The 10,379-nt window shown below is 35.3% G+C and overlaps 2 protein-coding genes across 2 annotated transcripts; both read left to right on the top strand.

Annotated features, from left to right (window-relative positions):
* Positions 1-2,841: 2,841 nt before the first annotated feature.
* LOC108612672 (gamma-glutamylcyclotransferase-like) lies at positions 2,842-4,131 on the top strand. The gene is made up of 2 exons (XM_018005627.2): positions 2,842-3,686; positions 3,751-4,131. The coding sequence occupies exons 1-2, from the start codon at positions 3,361-3,363 to the stop codon at positions 4,061-4,063; spliced, it is 639 nt and encodes a 212-aa protein (XP_017861116.1). The 5' UTR covers positions 2,842-3,360; the 3' UTR covers positions 4,064-4,131.
* A 510-nt stretch (positions 4,132-4,641) lies between these two features.
* On the top strand, positions 4,642-6,199 carry LOC108612658 (gamma-glutamylcyclotransferase-like). The gene is made up of 4 exons (XM_018005610.2): positions 4,642-4,817; positions 5,330-5,489; positions 5,549-5,685; positions 5,751-6,199. Exons 2-4 carry the CDS (start codon positions 5,385-5,387, stop codon positions 6,079-6,081), a joined length of 573 nt encoding a protein of 190 aa, XP_017861099.1. The 5' UTR covers positions 4,642-4,817; positions 5,330-5,384; the 3' UTR covers positions 6,082-6,199.
* Positions 6,200-10,379: the final 4,180 nt, after the last annotated feature.

Here is a 10,379-nt window from a genome sequence, read left to right as displayed (position 1 = left end):
AGATTTATTTCACATAATCACACAAATCCCTATACTTTAGCAAAAAATTTATGACCGAGATAATAGGTCAAATATAAGCTTAGCTGCTTAACAACTTCCATTAAAAATAAAATAAATAAAAAATGTAAAATAAACATAAACATAAAGTCAAATAGAAAACAATTAAAAGTTATAATGTTGCAGTGAAATGATAATAAATAACTAAGCTGAGATTAAGTTTTATGTAATTAGTACATACATTTTTTGTGTTGAATGACAGTCAATATATGTACATATATAGGTATGCATGTGAATATTTGTATATGTATAGGTATATCTATATATATAAAAGAAAGTTGTGTAAAAGTGAAGACTGCTTATAACTTGATTTGGGCTGAACCAATTTTCATGGTGTTTGATTTGTTGGATTTGTCTCCGCAACGAGTTTAGTATAGGGTCTTAAAAATACTGAAAAAATTTGCCGAATACTTGAAAAAACGCGGTTTTTTCCCCAAATGTTCAAATTTTTTTTATACCCAGTAGGCTTGGTAACAGTGACAGTTTTGACAATAGTGTAGAAGTAAATAAACAAATGTAGTCAGTCAGTCTACGGTCTCCTGACCTCGAGCAGACCTGACTATTCAAAAAAAAAAAAAAAAAAAAAAAAAAAAAAAAAAAAAATTTTCAAATCAAAAGGAAAAATATTTCAAATCAAAAATCTGCAAAAAATCAAAAGATTAAAACCTGACTGTTCAAAAAATAAATAAAAAATTAAAAATTCGAAATTAAAAAAAAAAAAGGTAATTATTAAAAAGTGTATTTTTGGCTTTTTATATTTTCGGACTTTTAAACTTTATAAATATTTCAAATCAAAAATCTGCAAAAATTAAAAAAAAAATCAAAAGATTAAAACCTAACAATCAAAAATAAATAAAAAATTCAAAATTCAAAATTCGAAATTAAAAAAAAAAGTTAATTATTAAAAATTGTATTTTTGGACTTTTACAAAAGCTAAATATCTCGAAAGTTCAGGTATTTGTTTGTCTCAAACATAAATTTGTGTAAATTATTTATATTTATATTTCTCGATTGTTTTATATGGTTTTGTGCGAGGGCAGTATTACTATTAATAAAAATGCCGCGTCCTAGAAGATCTAATCTTTCCCGGCGGACCCATAATGCAATTAGGCAACGGAATAGCGCGAGTCAATTATCTGACGAAGAGCGAGAAATCGCCCGAGAAAGGCTCCGCGTTAGTACCCAGGGAAGAAGGGCCTTAATTCGTGCTTCTCAAAGAGAGGCAGCCCGTGAAATGGCAATAAGAAATGGTTCAAGGATTGATTTGAATCGAGCAGCGTTTCGATATGATTGCACCATTGATTACAGCTTGAATCGTTTAGTTTGCATTGGTCCAATGGACGTTGTTTGCTAGCATTGTGGCGCATTGAAGTTTGCTGGTGAAACGCCCGGTTTGTGCTGCCTTAGTGGTAAAGTGACATTGCCATTAGCGGTCACCATAGCCATTGCGTTCCCTGCTTTATGGCGAAACACTAGAATCACGACATTTTCTAGCGAACACTCAAAAATACAATGCCTGTTTCCAAATGACATAATTTGGGGCGGAAAATATTGGAGACGGATATTTAAGGTAATTTACGTTAAAAATTTTATTTTCTATGACTGCCAAAAAAAAATTTTGAATAATGTAGTTTGTTAGATTTCTGTAAATAGTGTTTGTAAATATAACTATAACTATGGCTTTGAATTTAAAGATTCAAGGCCAGATTTGCCATCGCATTGGATCATTGCAACCTATTAAAGATGCACAGCAAAAATTCTTGCAAATATACTTCATGGGCAATATGGAAGAACAACTTGACCGGCGTCAAGAAATGAACACAGCTATGAAAAGAGCAATTCTCCATGATTTGCATGCTTAGAAATTTAAACCAACCAAAACTGTGCAATGGAACGCGTTTGGTGATAAGAAAACTGATGAGCAATGTGATTCACGCGTTGATACTCAAAGGAAAATTTAAAGATGAGGAAGTTCTTATTCCTAGGATTCCGATGAGCTCAACAGATATGCCCTTTGAATTTAAACGAATTCAATTCCCGCTTCGTCTTGCCTTCGCCATGACGATCAACAAGTCACAGGGCCAATCTTTGACTATTTGTGGCCTCAATCTAGAAAATGCGTGTTTTTCTCATGGTCAATTGTACGTGGCATGCTCACGTGTTGGTCCGCATTATTTGTTCTTGCACCCGACCAAAAAACGAAGAATGTCGTTTACAACAAGGTGCTTGAATGAAAATCCGATTAATAAATTTATCAGTGTATCCCAGCCTGAACAACATAGCTTTCAACAATTTTTTACCTAGAAATAATATAGAGGGCAATGCAACGTTTGCCGGGCCAGCTAGTATAAAAATAAAAATACTGCATACATATACAATATTATGTCAGTAATTGCGCCATACAAAATCTCTTGTTATCTGTAAATCAAAATAAAAATAAAAAATAAATAAACATAAAAAAAGAACAATACTTAATTAATGACGTATTTATAAACTTTAGTTTTTATATATACAAGATTATTTGTGCAAGATTTTTGCATATACATATAAATATACATTTTTTTTTTTTATTTAAAAAAGTATTTAACGATTATACGCTTGATTATGTGTGATTAAAATGAGCCATAAAAAAAATTTGAATAACCCAAATTCAATAGACGCAGTTCAGGATAAAAGAGCTTTCTCAACACTTATATACGAATAGCATGTTTTTTTTTTTTTTTTTTTTTTTTTGCAGTGCGCAATATTTAACACTATATTATCAAAGCTTTGATTTATTTCCAGCAAACAACAAAAATATGAGTAATTTATTCAAACGGTTGTCTTAAGTCAATAGATAAGAAAAAATTGACGACTATTAATTTGAACACTGCGTAATATATTCTTAATCAGCAGCAAGAGTGCTAGATGGGCATTCTCAGTCTATAAGAATTTTTATTTATATGTATTGTATTCCCATTGCAAGTCTCTCAAGCATGATTTATTATTTCTTATTTCTATAAGAAATCTTATATGTATTCTCTCCCACTGGAACAATTGATAGCACAGTAGTACACAAATTTGGACAAGGGCATTCAATAGTCGGCGTAAGGCAGCTTCAGGTGTTCATTGTCCATTTTTATTCATAACAAAGAAATGAAAATAAATAAAAGTAGAGCGTTACGCCGAAATTCATGAGAAACTTAGCTTTAGACGAGCACAGTCGACTTTGAGCAGATCTTTGAGCAGGTTGTCAGAGGCAATCAGAAAACACAATAGCATAGAATAGAGACAGCATTGTAAACAATATATAATTCAATTGCAATGCACACAGAAATTGCGTTGATCTTGCTGCTGGTGGCGGCTCGCGGGGCACAGGTCGATGGGAGGCAGCAGATGGCCGAGGTGCACGATGAGAAGTTCTACTACTTTGGCTTTGGCAGCAACATGCTGGCCAAGCGCATTCACATCCAGAACCCCAGCGCTCAGTTTGTGGGGCCCGCCACGCTGGCGGAGCACCGACTCGACTTTGCAACGATAGCGGACAGCAGATGGAATGGCGCTGTGGCTACCATTGTGCCGACTAGGGAGGCGCTCACCTGGGGCACGCTGTGGGACATCGAGCTGACCAACTTGGCGGACATAGACAAGTGAGTCGCGAGCAGCAGCAATTGATATGTATGCTCATTCATATTTCACATATTTTCATCTCAGTCAGGAGGGCGTCCATGAGAACCTCTACAGACCCATCACAGTGCACGTGAAGCTGCATGGGAATGGCACAGAGATCGCTGCGAGAGCTTATGCGCTGGTAAAGCAGCCCGAGGGCAACGTGCATGGCTCAGGGCAGTCAGTCGTGCCTGAGGATCGTAAGCCATCCAAGACATATCTACAGGTGCTCGTCAAGGGTGCCATTGAGAGCGGAATTCCGCAGGAGTATGTCAATTGGCTGAAACAGATTAAGCACAATAATAAAACGGCAAAGGATATGGAACGGTTTCTGGAGTTGGAATCAGTGAAATTGTAGAAAATATTGCAGTAAATTAATCACAGTTATAGAATGTTAATATAAAGTATTGGAATTCGATAAACAAACCATGTGGTTGTGATCTTGGCTAAAGGCTGTTTGCAGTGAAAATCACTGAACTGCTTCAGAAGTGGGATGGATACTAACCAAACTGTTCTCACGCATTAGCTAATACTCAAACCAAGTGCACAATTCTTATTGGTTGGTGAATTCGATGTGGGTTATTATTTATATGAGAACTGTGAACAGTAAAATGAGCATAATTGAATTTTCTTATCAGTATTAAAGAAATCTCTTGTTACTAGTAATATATATATATATAATTCAACAAAATATATAAAAATATATATCGTATACTTTTTTTTTATATTAAAGGACAATATATTAAATAAAATTGTATATAATATTAAATACTTCACTTATTTTTTTTAATGTAAAGCAAATATTTAATATGGCTGTTATTAGAAATTTTAAATTAAACATACTACACAAACATATTATTTTAACCCACAGAAAGCGTAACAAACTTTTGTAGCATAGTGTTAAAAGCTTTACCCGCTTGCTTTCGCTTTCTCAATGTCAAAGTCAGTCGCTTGCGGTCAGCTGTGATAGCCACGCGTAAACAAATTATTTGTAGCAGAAAGTGCAATTTAATAATCAAATTGGTAAATTAAAATATTAATAAATTAGTTGGAGATTGCAAATATATATATTGACGAATGCCTATACATATTTAAGGGTAATCAAAGAACACGTAAGTAATAACATAATTTTGCTCATAAATTAAATCAGCTGTTTGAATTACAATAGAAATAAAAGCTGCGATAAGAGAAAAGCTTTCAACGGCAGCCAGCTGTTATTTATGAATAAAAAGAAAAGTCAAAAATATAGAAATAAACCAGAAAAATATGGTCATTAAAAAAATAAAAATTAATAAATTAAATATTATCAAGTAATTGATTTCATATGCCATTCATTTAATTCTGCTAAAAATAATTTAATTAAATAAATGCAACAATAAACCGGCTTTAGCCAAGTCAACAACCAGTTGAACTGCTTGCGCTGACTGTAAGCAGTGTACCACCATGCTTACCAATGGCTGCCAAACTTTAAATCCAAATTTGACATTACAGACTTTTTCAAGCATATTTCCACATATTCCTTTCGAAACTAAAATTCAACCCCAATTCATTTTCTGTTTCTGTTCAGTGTAGATCAAATTTGAAAATGTCACACAAAGTTTAGTAAATTTCAAATTCTTTGCAGTTACACAAATTCAACACCAGCCAGCTTTTAGCGTTGCAACAATCCAGGCTGCAACATGGCCAATAAGTTCTACTACTTTGGCTTCGGCAGCAATATGCTCGCCCGCCGCATACACATACAGAATCCCACGGCACGACGCATTGGCGCCGGCAAGCTGGAGGTGAGTGTGGATCAGGCATTACTATAGATAACGATATATATTGAAACGCAACATTGCAGAACTATCGCCTCGATTTCCAAGGGGTCGGCTCGAATACCTGGCTGGGAGCACCGGCGACAATTGTGCCCACGCCCGGCTCTGATGTGTTTGGGGCCATTTGGGAGATAGATATGTGCAATCTCAAGGATTTGGATAGGTATGAGTGGTAAAGAAATATAAGGAATGGCTTTAGACTAACAATTTGCTAAACTCCCCTGATAGTCAGGAAGGCGTGTCCGATGGCCTCTACATACCCATCAACGTGCCCGTGCAATCCTTGAACACCAATTCGGAAATCATCTGCCGCGCCTACCACCTCAGCAATCAGCCGGAGACAATTGTGCACGGACAGGCGGCGGCGGCTGCGGCTGACGTTGAGGTGCCATCGAATCGCCAGCCCTCGCACACATACCTCAAAGTGCTCGTTAAGGGTGCCGAGGAGTCGGGCATACCCGGCGACTATGTCAAATGGCTGCGCGGCCTCAAGCACAACGGCAATCACGTGGAGGCCATGGAACTCAAACTGAAGCTGTCCACAGTGAAGCTCAGCTAATATTGGCCATTGTTTTCAACAGCTAACAATTTAAGTTGCCAATTCTTGATTTGTGTATTCCCTTTCTGTGTATAAATTTTATGAATAATATGTATATGTATATGTGCGTGTATACCCGGATTTAGAGATGTTTTATTGGAATAGAGGGAAAATCTCTCATGACACATGTAATGCTAAAACAATCTGTGACTGTTGGGCACTCAAAATGTAATAAGGTCCAATATTATATACCCGTATACATATATAGCTTGCATGGGAATAGATAAAAATGGTTTTGTCTAAGAAAAAATCTATCATGTTACATGTAATAGTAAAAAAAATTAGTGATTATTTTACTTGAAGGTACTAAAGTGTATACCCGGTTACAGATATATGTACCTTGTATTGGACGAGAGAAATAGAGGATTGCCTAAAGTTCTTTCTATCATGATACATGTAATATTATAATATCTCTGAATATATTATAGTATAGGGCACTCGAAATGCAAAAAGGTTCAATACCATTGCATGGGAGGTTTGTCTAAGACTTTATTCTAACTCTCAGCACGAATCAAAGTTTCTCGATCTACGAGCGTCGGCTTAGCCTAATGCAGTCAATGGGCTGTGAGAGCGAAAGTAAGAGAGAAAGAAACGGCATGACTAAATGCAATTTTATTACTATTTATAAATCTCTTGCAACTATAAATCTATTGATAGAAACACAAGTCTTAAATTAAAGTATACAATGTAGCGGTTGGGCTAAAAAAAAAAAAAAAAAAAAAAAAGAAAATAAAAATGTAATGGAAGAAATAATAAAAAAACAACTAAATAATTATCATGGTAATATATTATAATTATAATAGCTAAATATGATAATACCAACCATAGAATACTTATATATTATATTTACCAATGTTTATTGAAGCCATACGAATATTGTTATTATTATTATTATATTCTGCTGGTGATAGAGCCCGGACGATTCTGGAATATCTGCTCAATTTCTGTATATTTACAGCTTGTTAATTGCTGATTAATAGCATAAACTAAAACTTGAAATAATTAGCATAAATAAAATATGATAATATTATTTTAAATATTTAAAAAAAAATAAATAAATAAAATAAAATCAAGAAATGGGTTAGATTATACTAATCGATATATTGCATAAATCAACATTTTTCTTCCAGTGCAGGATTATGGTTAAGTAGAAAATTACTAGGCTGTGCTGTGATCTTAAATGATAAATGTAAAACCGAAATAAAAAAAATGGCAATATTATTTTTTTTTAGTAATAAAAACAAAATGTTCTAAAAGAAATTATAGGAATTTCTATAAACAATATGCGCAACAAATAGAAATACAGCATAAGGAATATCCGGTAGTCAGGTATATTTTGTCAAAAAAGAACTCTTAATTATTCCAAGCTTCGGCACTGCCAAAAACTTTCAAAAAAAAAAAAAAAAAAAAAAATGTAAAAATAAAAAAAAATGAATTTAATTAATTTTAATCACTTATTTATGATGATTACCAATTTCCTGTCTCGCAGACCATTGTCTCTGTCGAGTGCCCGAAAAACTTGCCCGGACACGGACACGGACACGGACATGGACACGGCTACGTGAACGAACACGGCAAAGTTTTGTAGCCTTTTTGGCTGGCATCAACTAAAGTGCAATTAAAGTGCAATTTAGTGCGAGCCAAAGATGCTCGAAATGCGCTGCTTTGCAGCTAACTTCGCCCAAATTGAAGCCAACTTCAGAGTCTGCAGACGCTTAACGAGGCTCATCGAGCAGCAGCAGCAGCAACAGCATTCTGGACTCTGGCTTATTAATTTAAATTTCCAGCACCAGTTCCAGGTCTGCATATTGTTGCACTACCGAGTGGCTCCCAAAATGGAAATGCGCTTGGCCCGAGCATAGCCCAAATTGCGTGCCAAAGTAATAATAAACATAATTTGCTGTGCACACTCTGTACTGGCTAATTTGTGGGAGAGGGCGGTGCGGGGTTGAGGTCAGAGGTTACACTGCGTAGGAGCCTGAAGGGTCTTGAGGGCCACTTCGCTCCCTCCCTCTCTCTCCCCCTCTCTCTCTCTCTCTCTCTCTCTCTGGTTGCCGCTGAGGTGTCCAAGTGCAAAAGTTCGAGCACAATTTCGAGTTGGTCTTTAACAAAGTAAAAAGTTTGGGCCAAAGTGCGGCACTGGATGCCTTTGTGGCACTTGTTAGCTTGTTGTGTTGTTAAATACCCTAGCAAAATACACAATTTACGATGGGCTATATTAGCTCTGCAGTGGACTAGCAATGTCAGCGAATTAAGTAATGTTGCAGTTGTTTTGTTCAATTCAATTTATTACTTTATTGTATAGTTAATGCCCTATAAGCTCATCATATAGCGGGTATATTAGCTGTGATGTAGACTGACAGTTGCTGGAGATTTAAGAAATATATGTATAATTAAAATAAATATAAATAACATTCTATTTTATTATTTACCTGACTGATTCATACCCTAGAAAAAGCACAGGGCAGGACTATTCTGGGTATGCAAAATTGCTGTAAGACCTTGCAAAATTTTAATTTATAATATTTTTGAATAAGGCAAAAATTCTAAAAATTATATATATTATATATAAACTCTTGGCTTTTTTTATTACTGCTAAATACCCTGCAATATGCACTCAGATGATATTGGATAATATTAACCTTTCACTATGCAAAATTTTGTAAATTTCTATTTTTTAATAATTTATTGGAGCTTTTTACTCTAGTAATTAAAATTCGTCTCTTTATTTTTAATTTTCGTAACTTATTCCGTAATATTTTCTGTTGCTTAATAAACTGTAATGTGCATATAATATAGATTAATGACTTTGGAATGTAATTGAATTTCCTGACATATATTTTGTTTTATATAAATATTTCATATTTCATATATTTAAATACCCTATTATAAGGGGATTAGTTCTAAGCTTTAAATTGACTATTTATATATTTATATTTATATTTTTATATTTTTAAGATATTTTAATTCTGTGGTATTTCTTAGTTTTGATTTATAGGGTATTTCTTAGTTATAAATCTCTTCATTCACATTGCTGGCGTTGTTGTTGTTGCGGTTTTACTTTTTGTGTTAGTTGTAAATTAAATTTGCAAACGGTCTGGCAACTCCGACAACTGCTCGACTGTAGTTTATAATCGTTTTGGGAATTGAAATGCACTCGATTCAACAATGTCTGCAAGTTTCGCTCTTTCTTTTTGGAGTCTGGTCAGTTTTTATTACAACTGTTGTTAGCTGTGGAGCGCGACTTCACTTCACTTCGACTACAGTCTAAACATTAATTATTTAAACTGTATGACGCGCCATAATCATTTAGAAGATGCTTTGCAACATGTGGCCTTGTAATCATAAAAGTTTACGGCAGACAAACCAAAAAAAAAAAAATAGAAAATCAAAACCGACAAGTGATGAGCCGCACAAGTTGACACGGGGCTCAGCTGCAGCCCATTTTGTGGGCACGGGAATTTAATTAAAATCAAGCACCCACAGCATTCATGCCCACACTCCTCCACCACAATCTCAATCCCAATCCCATCTCAGGCCTGCTCACCAAACGTTTAGTTTCAATCAAAGCGTTGGGAATATTCACGCAAATTGACAACAGAAGCGACGCCAGCCCATCAATAAAAAACCGCTCACAAGCGCCGAGTGGCCTCTGCCACGCCCACCCTCTGTTTTATGCGCCTTCGTAATTGAAACTCATTAGCGTGCATTTTAGTGGCCATTTTGTGACTATGGCCAAAAGCTTTGGCCAACCCTTTTGGTTAGCATTTGTTTGGCACGTAGTTTCCTATGGTTGTTGTGCGTGCGTGTGTGCGTGTGTGTGTCTGTGTGTGGGTGTGTGGTTTTTATGTGGTAAGTGTGTCATCATTATGAATATTATAGCCTGGGTTTTGCCAAGCTTTTATGAAAAAATATTTCACTGCACGAAGCAAAGGGTTGAAGAACGGAAAAGAAACAAACAAAACAAAACGAATTTTTTCGTCAACTTTCCATTTGTTTTTCCTTCCCATCCAGGCTTGTCAATCGCACAAAGGCAACCGCAACTATTTGAAACCGATTGTAAAATGGAATTTCAAGAGTTTAATTGACTTTGCTTCAACTGGTGTAAATGAGGCGAGAGTCCTGTAATTATGCCACATGCGGCGGCGAACAAGCTGAATTTTGTGGCATGCGGCACAAATTCAATTTGCAACGCGTTAGCCAATTTTCTTTATACATATCGTGGAAGAAGAAGAAGAATAAGGTATGCTAAGAAAACT

This window comes from Drosophila arizonae, chromosome 4 (assembly GCF_054131065.1).
Source record: "Drosophila arizonae isolate 15081-1271.41 chromosome 4, UAZ_ARI_1.0, whole genome shotgun sequence".
NCBI classification, from domain to species: domain Eukaryota; kingdom Metazoa; phylum Arthropoda; class Insecta; order Diptera; family Drosophilidae; genus Drosophila; species Drosophila arizonae.
Note: the sequence above shows the minus strand (reverse complement) of the source record. Positions and strands in the feature narration are given on the sequence as shown.

What these genes read in the sequence shown, in the direction of transcription:
- LOC108612658 (XM_018005610.2), top strand. Translation starts at nt 5,385, where the DNA reads ATGGCCAATAAGTTCTACTACTTTGGCTTCGGCAGCAATATGCTCGCC. An exon ending in TTGGCGCCGGCAAGCTGGAG is followed by an intron (nt 5,490 to 5,548) that starts GTGAGTGTGGAT and finishes GCAACATTGCAG; the next exon opens with AACTATCGCCTCGATTTCCA. An exon ending in AATCTCAAGGATTTGGATAG is followed by an intron (nt 5,686 to 5,750) that starts GTATGAGTGGTA and finishes CTCCCCTGATAG; the next exon opens with TCAGGAAGGCGTGTCCGATG.
- LOC108612672 (XM_018005627.2), top strand. Translation starts at nt 3,361, where the DNA reads ATGCACACAGAAATTGCGTTGATCTTGCTGCTGGTGGCGGCTCGCGGG. An exon ending in AACTTGGCGGACATAGACAA is followed by an intron (nt 3,687 to 3,750) that starts GTGAGTCGCGAG and finishes TTTTCATCTCAG; the next exon opens with TCAGGAGGGCGTCCATGAGA.